Source organism: Lontra canadensis, unplaced genomic scaffold (assembly GCF_010015895.1).
Source record: "Lontra canadensis isolate GAN:19392208 unplaced genomic scaffold, GSC_riverotter_1.0 scaffold1, whole genome shotgun sequence".
Taxonomy (NCBI): Eukaryota; Metazoa; Chordata; class Mammalia; order Carnivora; family Mustelidae; genus Lontra; species Lontra canadensis.
This window is the reverse complement of record NW_022630995.1, coordinates 59783491-59803313: the sequence shown is the minus strand read 5'-3', so window position 1 is coordinate 59803313 and position 19823 is coordinate 59783491. Positions and strand designations below refer to the sequence as shown.

Below are 19823 nucleotides of genomic sequence, written 5' to 3'. Positions count from 1 at the left end.
TACCTCCACTTTGTGTTTTTCTCTTTGCAGTTTTGACCCCTGGGAGCTTAAATTTCCTTTCCATTTCAGGACTACACATTCAGAGTTGATTTTAAAACACACACATATTTTATGTCTCAATGCATACAGAATATGTGTCTATAAATGCATATCGATCTTTCAGGAAATAGATAAACAGACTCCCAACCTAAGCAAAAGTCTGTCTACACCATGAGTCAGCTTTCCACAAAATCTACAAGATGGGAACACATACAATTCGCAACTTCTCTTTTCTAAGAGAAACGGGTTTCCAGAGACCCACTGCCACCTCGGGCAAAGCACACAGCCCCAAGACCATTCTGAAGGCCAATGGTTTCATCCCCTTTATTGTAGGTTTTGCCCATTGCTGAGATCAGAAACGTATGCAAGCACTCTTCGAGGCAAAGACGTGCGACAAGGGAACTTCTTGCTAGTATTCACTACTTCTCCAGTCTTAATATTGCTTTTTCCACTCAGGGTTAATAACAGGGGGTTAAAATCCACGCTCAGGGACCAGCTGAAGTCAGGAGTAGGTGAACCTGCCACCTCCAGAATTATAGGGGATCTGAGTGAAGACAAATCTCACAATGCAAGTAAAAAATAAATCTGATGACCACAGAGAGACATTAAAAATTAAAATGAACAGTGACGAAAGGAGAGGGCGAGAGAGAAGCATAATAGCCATGAAAAACATTTCTTTTTAAAGCAACAAAGGAATATAGATTCTGCAATGAGTACAACACAGACAGCTATTCTGAGTTGGGGGCAAGTTAATTATATTCAAAAAAGACAGGGTCTCCAGGACTTTTTTTTTTTTTTTGAAGTGAAATATTTTAGTTCCTTCATATAGAGACATATTACACAATGTTAACAACCATGAAAAACAATACAAAATGCCCTCAATTTACCAAGTAGAAAAATATAACTAGTATATATGGCAATTGTGAATCTAATACTGTACAGAAGTAATTTATGGATTTTACAAATAAATTATAGCTTAAATGCCCTTTTAAAATTATTTTCTTTTTCTTCCCCCAGATGTACACCAGAACTTACAATAGGAAAGGTTCCGAGCCTAGCTTATTGCAAATCAGTGCCAGTCAAATGTCCTGCCCACAAGCTCGAAGAATTTCTTATTTGGCTCATGAAAATATTCGTGCAGTTTATTGAGGAGTCTGGGGTCGACTTGGGGGTGTGCCCGGCCTTTGGACTCGTGCAAGCAGCGGTCCCGGCCCCCGTCCCGCAGGCAGTAGAAGCCCTTGGTTTTGTTAAAGTAAAAGTTCGAGGCGTTGATCTGCGGCGACAGCTTCAGGAACCGCTCAACCTTCTGGATCTCCGGGAAAGGGTCCCTGATGAGGCGGTCACCATCGACGATGTGAATGCGGCGCAGCGGGAAGAAGCGCAGCCAGTTCTGCAAGTGCACGTGGTAGAGGCTGCGGTTGAGCGCCTTGTAGCCCACGTTGAGCCGGCCGTCACGCACCAGGAACTCCTCGATGGACGGGTAGGGCTTGCGCTTCTGCACGTGGTTGTAGAACACTTGGGTGTAGTCCGACAGCACGCGCTCGGACGGGTCTCGCAGGATAAGCAGCAGCCGGATGCCCGGGTTCATGCTGTGGACGCGCTCAGGCACTTTGGGTGACGTGAAGTACGCGGGGGTCTTCTCCACTGTGAGCTGGTGCGGGGACGAGAAGGGCATCTGGCCCAGGTACCAGCCTAGGCCTTGGCTGTAGTGCTCCTCCCAGTCGAAGAAGTGGACCTCATTCTCGGCAGCTGCCACGTCGGGGTGCAGGCTGAGCATCTCCAACAATGCGCGCGTGCCGCCCTTGCGCACACCGATGATGATGGTCTGAGGCAGCTGCTGGGCCGAGCCGTTGGGGGCCGCACCTTCCTGGCCCTCGCCCTGGAGGGTGGCCCCTCTGCGTGCAAGCTCCAGCTGGCCGGGCTCGGCCCCGGGCATGGCGGGGCGGGAAGGCACTAGCTGGAGCTGGGCCACCAGCAGCACCACGCCCAGGAGCAGTGCAGCCGTGCTGGTCACCATGGTGGCTTCACTGGGCCCAGCGCCGCTGGGTCATGAAGCACTGGCGCGGGGAATGCCTTCTGATCAGTGACACATGGGTGTTGCAGGCTGCCAATTACTAGGAAACAAAGAAAGGGGGAGATATTAACTCCAAATGCATACAGGGCTTACTGGAAGCTTGCAACTCTATTCTTCGGCACCGCAGTCATCTCTCTGGAGCTCTCTCCATTTCTTTATCCTGTGGCACAGGGGGTGGCAAACATTTTCCATACAAGGCCAGATAGGAAAAGTTCTCAGCTTTATGGGACACAGTCCCTATGGCAACTCCCAAGTGTGCTGTTTGCTCAAGTAGCCACAGACAGTACACAGAGGAATGGGTGCAACTGCATTCCAATAAAACTTTACTTACTGGATACTGAAATTTGAATGTCATGAAATTTTCATGCATCATTAAATATGATTTCCTTTTGATTTTTTTCAACAATTTATATGTTCAGCTCTCTATGCACAAAAACAGGGACAGATTTGGCCCTGTGGTCAGTTTGCCAACCTCGGCTGTTAAGGGAAGGGTAGGAAAGGTCTTCTGGACCTCAGCAAACATCACTGAAATATCTACCTGCCAGCCCCAGGCAGAGGGGCTGGGGATATAGAAACAGACTTTGTTCATGTCCCTCATCCCCCACCAGGGGCTCCTGATCTAAAAGGACAGGTGAACCCTTATGAAACACTGAATGCTTAGCCCCCGCTTCTTTACTCCTCCCTGCATCCAATTCTTGCTGTGGCCTCATGGTGGGGTTAGTGTGCTCCCCAGCGATTTTATTCGGGTTTGGCCAATGGCTGCAAAATGGCAGTCCCTAGCCTCGGCCTTGAGCCTTGTGTGTTTGCACTTGCCCTCTTGTGCTTCTGCAATGACCGTGAGCAGAATGGGCCCTGCCCAGCCCTGGGCTCCAGAGGAAGGTGAGAGACATGTACAGCAGAGCACCATGCAAGTCCACTGTGTCCATCACAGCCATACTGGCTCGTTAGTGAGAATGCACCATTGTGGCTTTGAATTTTGGGATAGTTGGTATTGTAGAATAAATGTGGCCAAGGTTAATTGATATAACCTGACTGCAGTCATCAGCGCTATATACGTTCTGATTATAGTTTAGGCAGGGTAATATGAGGACACACGTTCACTCATTTCACCTGGAACAAATTTGGATGGTAGAGAAAGTGTCTGAAGTCAGCCTAGAGGGACAAACAGGGGAGGTGGCTAAAACGAGCAAAACTCCTTCCCGTGTGCAAAGCCATACTGCTCATGAAGTGGTTTCGTAGTCTGCTCAGGCCATTGGCACCGTGACCAAATAGAGCAAGGTAGCAAGCGGGACAGGAGTCTTGCCCAAGGACAGGAGAATTTAATCCACTTCAAAATTCAGAGCCCAAATTCAGAACTCTGGATGCAGGGCTCTTTCCACAAACTGCCTCCTTTATACCTTTTCCTCTTTATAAAGTTCAGCTCTATGTCTGAACTTCATAACACTTAGGCATTGGAATCCCACAAGGACACAGCCACTGCTGGGCCAGATGGCAGTGGGGTTCCAAGGACAGAGGAGCCACATCCATGTTTCAGGGAACTGATAAACTACCATCATCAGGACATGTTTGACTATCTCCCAGGAAGAGAGCATTGAAAGTTCTTGTAAGTTGTCTCTGTCCAAACACAGGAAAGGGTGAGTGACAGGCCTGCCTTGGGGACCATGGGCTTTAGAGAGCCAGTAAAAATGTTCTCCATCAAGAGAACCCATCGTCTTCTATATGCCAGGTTTAAAATTCACTTTGTTAGTTTAAAAGTTGTCTAGAATGTATAAATGAGGAATTTTTATGGTCTTCCATTTTTTATAATCAAACCAATTGCACTGCCTACCTCAGATAGCGACTATATTAGCAGCTTTGAAAAATGCACATTAAAATGTCTTAACTGAGAAAAGCAATTAAAAACTGGACATTTTTAGAGAATCACAGAACTGGAGAAGGGATCTGCAAGATCAGGGGACATAACTATTTAGGGAAAAAAAAAGAAAAAGAAAAAAACATTTAAGGAGGTATGACTGATCAAGATGTGGTCCCAAGTTTTCTACTGATTGAATGAGCTCAATTTAATGGAACTTTTCCTTACTCAATTGAATGCTTTGACGTGTTTCAATCAAATTTCATTTCCTTCTCAGTGAGGGTCTGCCCCGTAAGTACTGACAAAATGGATCCACTGTGCTTACCTTTTACATGTTTGGGGTATGCATGCATGTGCTTATGCATGCCTGTGTATGTCTGCGCCTGTGTGTATGCTCTTGTATGCGTGTGCACATCGTGGGGGTGAGCCGCATGACGTGCAGGACAGAGTAACCACTCCACACTAGACTGCTCTATTCTTTTTTTCTTTTTCTTTTTCTTTTTTTTTTTTTTTAACGTAGGGAGAAAGAGACTGAGGTGAGGGGGGCAGAGGGAGAGGGAGAGAGAATACTAAGCAGGCTCCACACTAGATGTGGGGCTTGATCTCATGACCCTGAGATCATGACTTGAGCTGAATTAAGAGTCAGGTGCTTAACTGACTGAGTCCCCCATGCATCCCTAGATTACTCTACTCTCAGTGATGAGTGTTGCTGACCCCATCTCTCAGCTCCATATTCAGACTCAGAAAGCAGCCACAGATCCCAATCCTTCAACACCTTAGGGACAGAACCGGAGGCCAGATATGAGACATCCTGAATAGTATAGTGCACATCCGAGTTTCTTTCTTTCTTTTTTTTTATAAAGGGGAATTACCAACAGGGAGCAGAGAAGAAACTATATATATATATATACACATATATATATATATATATATATACACATATATATATATATACACACACACACACACACACACACACACAAACACACACACACACATACTTTTTACTGAAACAAACAAAAAGGGGGCCATTAGTAATTTAAAGTATCCTCATTTCTACTTTAATACTTCCTAAAAATGTATTAAATGTCTAAAGCCTTCTACATTTCAAAAATACTTGAAGTATATAGGAAAATAAAAAACTAAGCTAAAGTCTCATACACACATACTACACATATAGAGAGAAGTAGGGATATGTATGAGATATATATATATATATATATATATATATATAGCATACATATATATATGCTATATATATATAAAATACATATCACACACACAGAGTGGCCACTGTGGCCAACTTCCTCCTGTGGTAGCTGGCTAATTTGATCTCAGTGGCACAGCCAGAATTTCTGGACCTTTTGGTAAGACTCTCAGAAAAGAGATGACCCTCAAGCTCAGGTGAACCTGTGAGCCAGGACCCCAACTGGAACGTTCTGGAAGCTTGGAGCCCCAAGCTGGCATTGGTTGGGCGAGAAGGATCAACAGCACCTGGAACCCTGGCCACCTGCCCACCAGAAGCAGTGGTGGCAGCTCCCATCCGCACCACGTGTAACTGAGCAGGCACCAGGCTGGCAACTTTGCATAGGGGGCCCCTGGGATGCTCACTGCAAGCCCTCAAGAGAACTGATCTCACTATAGGAAAGTGAGGCTCCGGGAAATTCAGCAGTTTGTCCAGAAAGGTAGAAGCTGAACTAGTATCCAAACTCAGTCTGAGCAGGCAAAGCCAGGGATGTCACTGCCACTTCGCCCCTTGACAATGCCTGGACTTAGGGTACAAGTAGTTCCTGGGACTGACGGGAGCTTCTCTGGTCCTGTTGGACATTCATACCTGGTAACCGTCCTTCAAGGAGGGACAGGATTTCTTGGAAGGATAAGCAAAACAAACCCTCCCCTTTCCTTTGTAGATGGGTTAAGAGTTCCCAAAGAGAGATCTAGCTCCCTCTCAGTTCACTTCCCTTTATCAGAGATGCTGTTTTCTTGATCCTGCAGTGCTAAACCAAGCCCTGAGTTGCAAAAACTCAAAAGGCAAGAGACTTCCCCATCAGCAACACCAGGTTTCCTCGGGCCCCACTGAAGGTGCTGACTGCATGCCAGGCCTGGGTGACCCAGAGACACACACAGCATTTTTTAGATGGAGGTTCCCTTGCACCCGAAATTAAATCCAAATTCCTTTCCAGACCCAGGGATCCCCCAGGATGAGAACTGCCTGTCCCTCTGGCCTCAATCTGCTCTTACAAGCCAAGCTCCCACCTCGCTGACCTTTCTGTTTCTTTGAACACCCTGAGCTCATGCCAGCTCTGGGCCCTGGCCTTTCCTGCTCCCTCTTTCCAGGATGCTGGATCTGAGGCTTTTTGGGGCTGGCTCTTCCCTGTCATTCAGATTTTACTTCAAATACTGGCTTTCCCTACAACATGGACTGATGCACTCTCTTTTAACCACATGCTTTCCCATCATCCCATTATATATTTCTCATGTACTATCCAAAACTATATACGCTTGTTTGTGGTCTGCCCCTCCGCCCGACAAAGCCAATTTCAGAGCCTCCCGACAGTGTCCTGACTCTCTCTCTGCTGCATCCCCCAGGGTCTGGCATGATTTCTGTGCATAGTAGGGGCTAGAGATCCTACTTGCTGAATGAACGTGTCGAATGTAGCGGAAGGTTAAGCAAATGGCCCAAGGTACCAAGGAAGGCTTTTAATTCAATAGAAAGACATCCTCAACAGCTTGTCTATGAAAAAGACTGTATCAAACGGTAGTGAGTTCTTCATCCCGAGAGAATCCGGCAGAAACCAGATGTCAAGATTTCTAGTGGTGACTGGACAAGATCACCTGAGAGTCTAGAAAATATTTTAATTTAAAAAGGAGGGGAAACCATGAAATAAGCCCTCAAAATATTTTAATTTTCTCCTTAAATCTTCTTATTACGTAATTCACATCATGACCTAGATTTCAAATGTAATTAACTACAATATATTCCCTCAGTCCCACCACTGCAATGTATTCATGCATAAAGTGAAATAACTAGAATATTCCATGAGCAGTAAATTTAATGCATCAGAAATAGCACTGCTTATAATCCCTCTGTCTGCAGGACACCCTTCCAGCCCCTCAACAAAAATTAGTGGCACAGCTGGCACAGACTGGAAGATCCTCTAGGATAACAGGGATGCTCAAAACACTCAGCCACAAGTCATTTAAGGGATTTAACAAAAGGAGTGGAAAGGAGATTACCAACTGGGCACCTAATGCACCCAGGTGGTGAGCACGAGTGTGTAAATTATCTCTTCTAATACCCACAACAAAACTAAGTGGTGGTTATTCTCATTTTATCTTCCTTTTTTGAAGCGATGAAAAGGTAAGCTGTAGTAGTGGAAAAGCTAAGGCGCTTTTGCAATTGGGCAGATGCCGGCTAGTATCTCCTAGATCTCTGAACTCAGATAAGTATCTTCCTTGTCTGGGACTCAACATATCATTCTGCAAAATGGGCAAAACCTACTTTCACATGGATGCCATCAACATTAAGTAATACTACCCTTGCCAAATATATAGCATAGGACTTGCCAAAAGCAGACATTCAGCAAATGGGAATGGTGTGCTTTTCTTCCCATGACAGATATGCAAACATGGTATCATGTCCAATGACCTTCTCAAGGTCACAGACCTAAGAAATGAGGCCATGGGCCATCTCTAAATCCCCTGTGCTTCTTTTCCTTTGAATGGCGATGCCTCCCTGTGGGCAGTGGGGAGTGTACTCCAGGCACAGGACAGAGCCTGCCCAGGAAGATGAGAAGAGGAGAAAGATGAGAGCTATTATATTGCCAGACAGAAACAAGCATCCAAGGGTGCTGAGTGATTTAATTTTCTGGAATGTACTGAAACCTCAGTAAGCACAACAGAACTGTCATTTCCATATCCAACCAAACTTCTGAGCAATCAACAGTGTATGGTTTCTTCTGTTGTTGTTTTTGTTCATCTCCAGGAGTCAAAAACATCTTCACTTTCACCTTTAAGCAACTACTTAAGGGCACATTGCAGTGGTGTCAAATTTCCATCCTTGGCAGGTCATCTTGGAAACCAAGAAAGAGGAAACAGATTCAGCTTGTGCCTGTCAGTCTATGAAAGGACAGTGATATCTCAAGACTTCCATAAATATTTATTTTCTTGAAATTGCCTGCACATGACACTCGTCAACAAATGTTGATTCCCGCTTTTGTTTGGATTGACTTATGGTAATTGCTGTGAGGCCTACCTCACATGGGGTGGAAAGGGAGCAGGGCAGAAAAGACCCAAGGTCAGCCCACATCATGTAAATAAGTTTCCCTGGGTCACATTTACTGTCTGGGGAAAGGAAGCGTAATTGGCCCCGTTTTCCCCTTGAGAAAGAAGAGGACTTTTCCAACACTGACTCCTCTAGCCTTTCTGCACTGCCTAGCATTCCACACCAGTGCAAGGCGTTTCCATATTTACAAAAGTCTACCTGGGTAATGGAGAGAACACCGTAGGACTGAAGGAAGGAGGCACCTGAGCACGCCAGAGAGGGCAGCGTGGCATGGCAGGGGCTTTGGGCCAGAAGATTTCTGAGCCTCTGAGAACTCCATGATCCTATGAGGATTATAAACGTAACCTGTCCCATAGGACATCTAAAGCCAACCCACACAACATTCTTCTCCAGATGAGATGAGAGGTTAGGGCCAAAGGATCTGGATGAAGAGCTGCAGGTGGCGGGTGAGATCAGCGCCCTTCCTAGGAGATCTGGATGCCGCATTGCCATCGCCTAGCATGGTGCTTTCCAAACCAGTCCCCGGGAGAGCTAGTTCAAAACGCAGATTCTAATCCAGGAGGTCTGGAGAGAGGCCCGCACGTCTGCGTTTCTAACAAGCTCCCTGGGGAACTGGCCTGCCCACCTTCAGCCCTTAGAAGGGCAAGGGTTCCAAATCCCTGGCCCCATTCGGGTACAGACTCTGATCCCCTTGGCCTGCGGCCGACGGAAGCCAGTGTGCTTTGGTTTTTGTTCCTTCCTATTGTTGAGGCAGTTTGTTTTTAGTTCCAGGATTGGTAACCATTGTGGTAGACAAAATAGAGAGGGATCGGCCTGGCCACAGAGGTGGAATTAGCTGCAGAGCGGGGTGGAGGGGACGTACTGGAATGAACAGAGGATTTAGAGCCAAAAACGCCGGCTCAAATCTCAGCTCTATAATTTCACATCCACACGACGGCATTGAAACTTGGAGCCTGAGACAGAGCGCACTGGCTCTATATACTAATTGCAAGGATTAACTAAAACGGTCTGTGTGGAAGCTGAGGATATTGCCATATTGCCTGGCCCATGGTAAGCCCTCAAATCCTGGTAGCTATTTTTGTCCCTAGAAGAAAAAAAAGAAAGAAAGAAAAAAAAAAAAAAGCAGGCTGTATGGTATAAATGGGATCTGGGGATGATAATTAGTCAAACACATTTGTTCATGATCCAGAGTACTGCAGTGACTCAACCAGAGAGGCTCGAGGAAGAAAGGATAGTGACTTGGAGAAAGGATGCAGGTTCTCTGTGGAGGGCCACACGGTGTGTCCCTCACAAGTGCCCCCTGCATGAATGAGCAGTGGCCAGGTGTGCAGCCCCAGCAAGGCCCCAGTGAGGGAGGAAGAGGAGGAGGAGGAGCTCCTTGACATGTTTAATCTGCATGGTGTGCACAGAAGGCAGCGGTGACCTAAATAAATCCTTCATTAGAAGCAGACACACTGGGCACAGCGGAGCTCTGTGACAGGAGGGCAGAGGGGCCTCTCTTATTACTTGGTACAGCTGGCTGGAAAGCAGACTGTGCTAGCCGAAAGAAGACCAGAGACCCGCCGCCTTGGGGTACCTGGGGGTGTACAGCTTCGGTCCCTGCTTTGGGTGTGACCCAACCTCCCCTCGGGGGCCACGTGACTATGGGCACTTCCACAGTTGGGCAGACAGTCATCATTACCCCGTAGGTGGCCAGCAGCCACGAATCCCTAGCATTTCCCCAGAATTAGCCAACAAAAAACACAGGCTATCAGAAGCTCAAGGGCCACGTGCCATAATCTTGTCCGGTCCTTATCCCTGCAGGAGGAGGGTGTGAGATAGCAGGAGCATGGGAACCCCAAGGTCAAGCACACAGGGGCTAAAGTGAATTGGAAATCCAGGTCACCTGATTCCCACCCCCACTGGACGTGAGGCACATGGAAATCTGTGTTTCTCTCGTGTGAGGATAGAGAACATTAGGATAATTTGCTGCTGGAAGTAAATATGAGCAGACCAAAGGAAATTCTTCCCCTAGACGAGCATAGTGGAGGGAGGGTTTATCTCATTTCTTGAGCCTGCTTCTATGCACTGAATATCAGTGTTCCTTCAAAATTCGTATGATAAAGCTTTAATCCACAATGGGGTGGTATTTGGAGGTAGGGATACTGGGAGATAATTGGGGTTAGATGAGGTCATAAGGGAAGGACCCAGGACAGGATTAGTGATAAGAAGAATAGACCAGGGCTCTCTCTGCCATGTGAGGACACAGCCTGGAAGCCAGGAATAGAGCTCTCGACAGGAGCTGAACCTGGGGGCTCCTTGATCTTCGACTTCCCAGACACCACCACAACTGTGGGAAAAAAATGTGTTATTGATTCAGCCACGTGGTCTGTGCTATTCATTACAGTTGCCCAGCCTAACGAATACACAGCCCTCACAGGTAAAAGCAAAGACAAGGGGTTTTCTTGGGACTACTGTGTATTTCCTGGGGTAACAGGTGACATTTAGGGACAGAGCTGGCTGGTTGGGGGGGAAGGACCACAGCAAGCAGCCATGTATGGATTTATCTTAAGGATGCAGCTGCTGTCACTCCCCAGATGTGGAGATGAAGGACCAGGGTGGTCCGATCTTTGAAGTTGTTAAGGTTCACCACTAGATATTTACGTGATAACTCCTGATTTTTAGGAAGGTCTCAGAGAGGTATTAGTTGCCAAGTAAGATGAAGGTGGGGGGGTGGGGAAGACTGATGGGTAAGCCTGCAGACACTGATGATGGCTGAGGTCCAGACTCTGCCCAGAGGTGATCGCTTCCGCAAGGCACCCACAGTGTGTCTATAATTGTTCTGAGTTACGGGGGAATAGAACAAGAATCCAGCCACTGTCCTCAAAGCACCCTGTAAAGAAGACACATTTGGAAGGAGAGTGGTCACCATGTTCAGTGTGAGCATATATCCGGGCACAGCTCTGAGGCAGCCCAGGGGTGACACTGAGCTGGAGGAAGAGAGGGGATTCCCCGTACAGTCCCCCTGCGAAAGGACCCTGATGTCTGGGCACCCATCTGGGAGGAGACTCGGGGTCTGCTCCTGTGCTGGGTCTGGTTTGGAGGTGCCCTCTGTGGGACACAGTGGCAGAGGCAGGACTACACCAGCCAGCAGGTGTGGTGTCTGGGAGGCTTCAGGCTCAGAGATTTAGAAAGACAGGGAGGGGGAAGAGCAGTGGAGATGGAAGGAGGCATCAAGACCTAAGCCTGAATCCCAGCAACATCTTACATGCTCCAAGCTGGGGCGAGTTAATGGAAAATCTTGGAAAGTACTATTCCTGTTTGGCCCAGGATTTTGTCTTTCCTTTTGAATATGCCTGTTCTTGGTTTAACGGGATCATTTAAAAACAGACATTTAAGTGAGCACTTAGCGTTGACAGGGACCAGGAAATGCACCAGCTGATCAGTGAGCAAGCTGGCCTTGTCTGGGAGGAGCTGAGGGGGAAACGGGCAATGGGGACAATTAGAGCAGGCTGCCTTGCCTGGTTTTGATTTTATTTCTCCCATGTTTCATCCTGTCCTGAATTAAATCATTGCTGTTCATGTGATGGCATGGGATAAAGTGAGAACACATGTTTTTTTTCCTCTACTTCACACACATACACACACACACGACTATGATTTCTTTCTATCCCGCACTTGATAAACTTTAAATTAAACAGCAATCAAGCTGAATATTCCTTTATTCTGAAGCTCTGGGATCTAAAAAATGAGTCTGTATCTCCTCTGACTCTGTAGCTTTACTTTCTCTACAAGGAGTTTACTTAAACAAGTAGGACCAGTCTAATTATCTTGCTCCTAAGGGGCCATGCAATCTACCTAGAAGAACACCAAGACCTCACACTGGACACAACCTTCTCTGTGATCTTTTGTTATCTTGTTCCAGTATCTTCAGATTCAATATCATACTAGGGTTAAGTCATCACCAGCCTGATCATTTATTCTTTCGGAATGTTGATGCAAAATGATTTATAGCTTATGCTTTTAAAATGTTATTCATTTCTTATGACTTAAAGCATATAAAACAACCTGGCATTAGGCAAAGACATTCAGGAATCATCACGATAAATTACAAGAGCTCAGATGGGGGAGGCTGGTGGTTAAGAGGGTGGGTTTGAATTCTAGCTCATCCCTTATTCCCTCTGGGTGACCGAGAGCAAGTTATGTGACCCTGTGGGCCTCGTTTGGTCCCCTGAAATATAAAGTTGACAACAGCAACAACTTTGTAGATTGTCATGGGGATTCAAGAAAATTTAGCACATGATGTGCTAAGAAGAAAACCCCTACCAAATGCCATTATTGTCACTGATCTCTAGCCTCCATTGTTCTAGCTGAGAAAGGTCCTACTCAGGTAGTCAATACCGCTAACAGAAACTGTTCCTGGCACATAAAATGCATCTCCATAAAGTCTTCTTTGCTCAAAAGGGCCAATGATACACGCATGTGAACAGGATGCTGAGCTGGGGCTTTGGGAGCTGAGGTCTAGCCTCACGTTCTGCCCTGACTTCTGAGTGACCTTGGTGAGGATGCAGAAATACTTACATCGGGGAATAACAGGGTCATAAATCCAACGATCCTCTGCCCTCTTGTATCTATCTGACCTGGGGAGGCTTTAGAGAAATCGAGAAACACAATTGTTTGTCACGGCAAGATACTATTATACAAAATTCCAAACAAAACGATTACTATGGAAAGTAAACCATATAATTTTGTCACTTGTGCCATCTTTGTGCCATGCGTTAGAAATGTTAGTTAGGCTAAAGGCGGTAACATATATAAGTTTCTACACTGCTGAGGTCTTTTGGATAATGGGAACTAAGAGAGCTTCCAGCAGGAAGAGACTGTTCCCGTGGGTCAGATCTCCCTAACGGCACCTGCTGCCGTTGCTCCTGCTCAGATCATGTTCAGTGTCCCTTCAGTGAATATTAATTGAGCCTAAGGTCTGACTAAAAGGTGGATCAGCTAGATTTGGGGACGATCTATAAGGAATGCTTAGCCATCACTGGAACAAAACCAGATGAGGAAACGGATATTATGTGAAAAGTATCTTAGGGATGATAAAATATAAAATATACAGAAGAAGCCCTTCAGCCTGGGGTGGGCACAAAGGGGTTGCATGTAGTGAGCTAAGGTTTCCCTTTACCTGCCCCCAAAGGTCAGCTTAATGACCTTCCAGGCTGGATGGAGGCAGTTTACTCTAGGGCTTTTGCTTACTTAAGTGAGGTATGGAAGTTTGGGGGTGAACAAAATTGCTTAGGACAGCAGAGGAGGGGCGAGAGCTGCCACAGGGGTTTGGTTGCTGTTACCAACCTTCTATTTCAGGGGACCAAACGAGGCCCACAGAGTCACATAACTTGCTCTCTTAACACATATAACAAACAGCCTCTCTCTAAATAAATGAAGAAGTAACCTTCGAAGAATAGCGGGATGTGAGAAAACCAAAGCATCAGTCTGCCCAGAATACCCACAATTCAGAGTCAAGACCTAACCAGACTTGTTGTGTACCGGGCACTGGAATGGCAGACAAAACTGACATCCTGTCCCCTCCTTCAGACACCTCAGGTACATCTCAGAGTGCAGGGGTAGGGCAGAAATCGAGGGGCAGGAGGCACCAAGAGTGTGGAGGAGGCACTGGCTTAGGGCTGGAAGGGAGCTTCCAGGCTGCTTGTTAACAGGGCCGAAAGACGCATGGGCAACAGAATAATGCACATACATGCATCATACATGAAATCATGTGGCCACATTCATGTGTCATGAGATAAGAAATGTAACAGAACTACATTTAGAAATAGTTCATGTTTGTGCTTCAAGAACAATGAAAAATGATGTGGGAATGCACGACCATGTCCCATTGACTGTATTTTTCCCTCTAACTCTTGGTAAACCAAAAGGAAAAAGCAAAGGCGTTGGTGGGGGAGGAGTGCATGGAGCTATGTCAGCTGGATTTGCAGGGACCCAAACAGGGTTTACTCATGTGGTACCCCACGCGATTCCTCCCAAAAGGAATCCATTGCCCCAAATCTGTATGAGTGTCTGCAAGTGCTTGTGTGTTCATGTTTGTACACGTGTGTGTAGGCACCTGTGTGAGAGCTCCGATGATGAACGGTTTTGAGGCTCCTTGCTACCCTAACACCCCTTCAAGGCCATTAACTGCATTAATGAAGCCAAAACACTCCTCGAGGCCCTGCAATCTGTCAACCCATGGGACGCTTCTATGTTCATGAGTTTCCAGAGGTGTCAAAAGAACAAAACTGACTGAAGCCACACTGTCCTTTGACTTTGACAACCACCATCACCTCCCACACCCACTGGTCTGAACACGCAGCGGGTCTTTTTACTCCACACTGGTACCAAACCTAAACCAGCAGGCTTACTAGTGTCTGACATGCCATGGAAAAGGAGTACGTTTGACAAGGAACAATGGTTCCAGTTAAATAAGGCTTTGAAGGTCATGCTGAGATTTCTGGTTTTGGCTTTCTGTAATTTGTCTTCAAATGCTTAGAGTCCTAGAGACAAAGACATTGAATTATGAGTCATCAAACTGGATTCCAAGAGGATTTCCTTTTACCGCTGCTAACCTCCTTCTTCCCTCAGATGCTACCCAGGAGTGTAGGTCACCCGCTCAGGACACAGATACCAGGCCTCCTGTGTGCTAGCCCTCTCCCTGGCATTGTCCAGGGACAAATGAAGAAGACAGGTCCCTTCTAACCCCCCAAGGGGACCCACTGTGTAGGGAGAAATTCAAGGAGACAAATACTTCCAGCCCCCTGAGACATGGACGGCTATGGGACAGATGCTATTTTAGCAACTTAAAAATCAGCCAAGAAGAGGGTAGTTTGGGACATGCTTCATGGAAGAGACCCCTGAGAAGCATTCTGAGGTGATGCAAAAACCAATTTCAGTGCTTTTAACCGAAGTCCAGTATAAAGCATAGGAACAGGGACAGAGGAAAATGATTGAATCATGAGGGAAGATCAAGGCAAGGGAGTTCAGATCTACTGGGATTTAGCCCCTGCCTTAGTCATTTGCCCATGGAAAAGTTACTTTCCTCTCTGGGCCTCAGTTTCCCCAACAAAAGAAAGGGAATGGTTTTCCTACAACCTTGAGTGGCTATCAGAATTAAAAATCACAGGAAAAACAAACAAGCAAACAAAAAATCTAGCCCACCGACACAGGACAGGTTGATCCTTAATGCATAGGCCTCAATAGTATTTGCTCAACCAACAGTAGTCAAATGACATTAGCTTGGAGAGAAGAACGGAAGGGCACAAACAGCAACGATTTAGGTCTTAGAACAACTAGGCTGCTTAAATAGTTGTCCTAAGAAAGAACTGCAGCATTCCCCCAACTGGCAAATCAGAAAAAAAGAGTTCTTCAGTGAAAGCAGAAAATTCTGCCGTGCAGATAGCTATACAGAGAGATGCAGACGCTAAGAAAAAGCCAGGATTCAAAGCACAAAGTGGCTCTTCATGAAATGTTTTTAAAGGACAACTATTATGAGATAATTAGCCTTTGTGCCATCTTTAGCAGAGGGCCATAAAGCACAATTCAAGTGAGAAAAGCTAGCAGGTAAAGGCACTTGTGAACACACGGGCTAGCTGAAATCAACAGGGCCTGCGGCCTGTGTAACCAGGATCCTAACAGGAGGCTCCATGCCAACCCACAGCCCTTCTGCTGCTTCTGCTGGAATCTGGGCAGGCGAAGCAAAGGTAGCCGGGGATCACAAGCCAGCAAGGTAGGCCCAACCTTCAAGACTGAAGGTGTAAAGATGTCCCTGGGATGGGGGGTTCGGGGAGGCTAGGGGAGGCTATGGGGCGCTATGGGGCACACAGCCATGGTGAGCATTCTACAGAGGACAGTGGATATTTTCTCTGCTTCAGAAGCCATCTTCTGTCCTGCTCTCCGGGAAGCCATTTCCTGACCTGGCACATCATTACACCAATGTCACCTGTGTGGGAAGGCACACTCTGGGACAACGAAAAGGCGGGGCCTTACTTGGGCCACGTAAGGCTAAGACAGATAAACACCCCCTCCCCAAGCAGTGCCTCCTCCCCTGGCTGCCTGTCCCACAGGGGCTGGTGGCAGGCCTCTGCTTACTGAAGTCTCTCTGAGACCTGGAAGGATAGAACACTTGCTGTCTCAAATAGTGCCCATCACCAAGCCAGAGGGAAGAGAAAGTGGGGCCAGATGTGACACTCATCACTTGCCCTCACTTTCCCTGTGCACAGCAAGTCACACGGCCACACTGACCTCCAGACGGAAAAAGCGCAACCCTCCCATCTGTCCACAGGGCAACCACAAACACAAGATATTCATCAGGCAGTGGGGGCCCTGGGTCGGGAGAGCATCCAAGACAAGCCTGAAAGAATGAGAGTCTGAATCTGGGGAGGAAGGCAGAAGGGAACAACGTCTCCTGCTCAGGGCGGAAAAGTGCACATTCCTGGCTTATCTGGGGGAACACTGGCTGGTAGTGCCGTGGTCTGAATGTGAGGTGTTGCGTCAAACAGATAGCAGCAGGGGTGAGGCTTGGAAGATGGGAACCTGAATGCCGTGCTGCGGCATGTGAATTTTCATTACTTTTATTATAAAAAAAAATGGCAAAAGGAAAGCTCACCCTTGGTCACCCACTATGCACATTAAACACTCTGTACGAATCACCACATTTCATCCCCACCACTCTGAAACAGAGGGTATCGGGGGCCTTAATTACTTCTTGGAGGCCAGGCATTGATTCGGGGTTGATGTCGGTTTGGGGGCTCTAAACAACATCTCCAGCCTCCTACAATGTAATCTGCTGAAACAGATTAAGCATTAAAAAGATAAGTGTATAAAAGGCATAATTAAAAGTCAAGAAGAATACGTGAAGTTTAGAGAGATTATGACCTTGCCCAAGGGGATGTTGCCACGAAGCCACATGGCTGGCCCCACATCTCTCCTTGTGTTTAAGGGTCCTGCACTGAAATACTAGAGCCTAGTGTGAGCAGGGGGCTGGATAGGGACCTGATTAGGTTTTGCAAAATTTGCTTGGGTCACGGGGAAGGATTAACACAGAGAAATACTGCAGATTGCAAAGGATGGTAAAAGTTACGGGGCTGGGAAGGAAAATAAAAGGGAAAGCAGAAGAACACATGATCTATATTTCAGCTGAAGACAGCAATAAAAAAGAGACATCATGAAACAGAGCAGGATCAATTGCAGACTGCAATGTATAAACATGAGTATGATAGTTACTCAAAGGCCAGAGAGACCATCCGGGGTTACCATATTCGATTAACTGCTATCTTCCACTGTGTCAGGTGTCTGTATGCCTGTTTCCTCTTCTGTAATTCTAACCGATAGGCATGTGACTCTAGTTTTTAGCTAACGGGACCTACAAGGGAATTTTTTTTTTTAAGATTTTATTTATTTACTTGAGAGAGACAGAGAGTGAGCAAGCAGGAGGAGAGTCTGAGGGAGAGGGAAACGCAGATTCACCATTCAGTGGGGAGCCCAACGCAGGCCTTGATCCCAGGACCCTGAGATTGTGACCTGAGCTAAAGGCAGATGATTAACCGACTGAGCTAGCTGGGTGTCCCCCTACAGAGGAATCTTGCACAGGCTTTTTGAGAATGATTTCCTTCCCTGATTTAAAGAAGAGAGTCCCCCCACCTTGTTCTCTACCTAAATTAGAGCAGGATGATGAGACAGGCCACACAGGGACAGCATGACCCCCTTACAGCCAAGACAGAATCAGCCAGAAGGAAGACGCAGACTAGAAGGTGATATCTGGCTAGATCCTTAAGGACATTCCTGCTTTTCAAATGTAATCAGCCTGACCAGCACAAACAGCTAAGGGGTGCTACCAAGAACTGTGTTATGGAGGCTTAGTCCATATCAGGGTCTCAAACAGGTGTTTTACAGGTATTATGCAATGTGATTCTCACCACAAAGGTCCGTGAGGACATACATCCAGTGAACATGTAAGGCAAATAAGTTTAGAAAAACAAAGTTATTTCCCCAAAGTCAAATGATATACTCCCTTCTGGAGCAGGGGTGTCCTCCTGTGCCCAGAGTCACCGTGAACTCCAGAGGATGCTCTCCTCTGGAGAAAGACGGAAGAGGATGGGCCCAGCCCACAGAAAGGATCGGTTCCTATGCTGTGTATAGACGGGGCTTGGAGACCCGAAGTGCATAATGACTTCACAGGGAGAAAGAGGACAGAAGAGATGCCCCCGAAACCCTCTTTAATAACAGCTGATGCTCAATGAATGGAATTTAAAACCAAACTAGAGCAACTAAGCTCCTTGCAGTCAGAGGAGGACCGTGAGAGGCACCGTGGCCAGTCCCTCCACAAGATGGCACTGGGTCCCCTTATCTTCAGTCTTTATCTGTGATTTTTTACTGTCACAGACTAGAGAGAAACTAGAGCTTCACTTTTTATATCCCGCTCCCTGTTCTTCCCAGCATCCCCATGAAGACTTTGTGTCCTTCCCTCAAGGCCACGGACATTCACTTGGGGTCCTGAGAAACTCTGGGGAAGGGAGGGGGATATGGCATTAACTTAAATGACAGCATGGGGATTTAGGCAGAGGCTCCTGAAGACTTCCCCTTTACAACACTTTGTGACATTCCACATTCTTCGAACTCCCCTCTGTTTTTAAGAGGTTCCCTGACCTGGCTTCTCCTCCAATTCCTTATCTTCCCTTCCCTCTCACTGGGGATCCCCCTCCTCTGTCTACTGGATGCCTGTCCTAACAGATCCTTCCATACCTTCTCTACATTGCTGCTTCTCATCTCTTGGCCCAGAAAATGAAATAACTTGTGCTTAGATTATATAAATTCAGACAACAGAAACAAAGAGCAAAAGACTCAGATGCTCTCCCATGAATATGTGAGAGATATGTCCTGGTCTTTACACATGATATTGGGTGTGCAATCTAGAGCTTATGGTTTTCTCCTGTCATCTTAATAACAGCATATTTTTTTGTGATGTTAACTAAGATTCAGATGCCTTGGCAATGTTTGTCATACTCATTTGATTTAATGTGCAGTAAAGGATCCTCTGGGATCATTTAAATTGTGCCCATTCTGCAGATGTAGAGACGGAGGCTTGGTGATGAGCAGTAACTCACCCCCTGCAGGGCAGCTGAGGAGCAGGGAAGTGGATTCTGACCTGATCTCTTGTTGGATAAGCCTGTGTGTGAGGGGCTGTGGCGTTCTGCCTACTTTCTGGTCCCGGCTGTCCATAAACACACAGCTAGTGAGCAGCTCCGGTTAAATGAAGAGTTAGTAATGTGCTCTGCAACAGAAACTAATGATCTGGGCTTGAGCAATATCTTGGTCCTGAAGAGAGCATAAAACTGCTTTGGAACGTCCACATGCAACAGAAGCCTTGTTAATTTAGTTCCCCACCAGGTTATTACCTAAAATGGAAACACAACATTTTCACTGCCATCCTCAGAACAACCTACTCCAGGGGTCTTAGGGGAGCTCTCTGACTCAATTTATCACCTGAGGTCATCTACATGGAGGAGCCAGTCTAGAAAGCCCCGGAACAGTTTTATTAGCTCTGGATT

General features: G+C 46.6%; 1 protein-coding gene across 1 annotated transcript in view; it reads right to left on the bottom strand.

The window, feature by feature from the left end:
• Positions 1 to 349: 349 nt before the first annotated feature.
• Positions 350 to 19823, bottom strand: part of HS3ST1 (heparan sulfate-glucosamine 3-sulfotransferase 1) — a 28185-nt gene continuing 8711 nt past the window's right edge. The window contains exon 2 of the mRNA XM_032854960.1: positions 350 to 2153. Coding sequence (XP_032710851.1) covers positions 1109 to 2056 — 948 coding nt within the window. The 5' untranslated portion in view covers positions 2057 to 2153 and the 3' untranslated portion in view covers positions 350 to 1108. The remainder of the gene's footprint in view (positions 2154 to 19823) is intronic.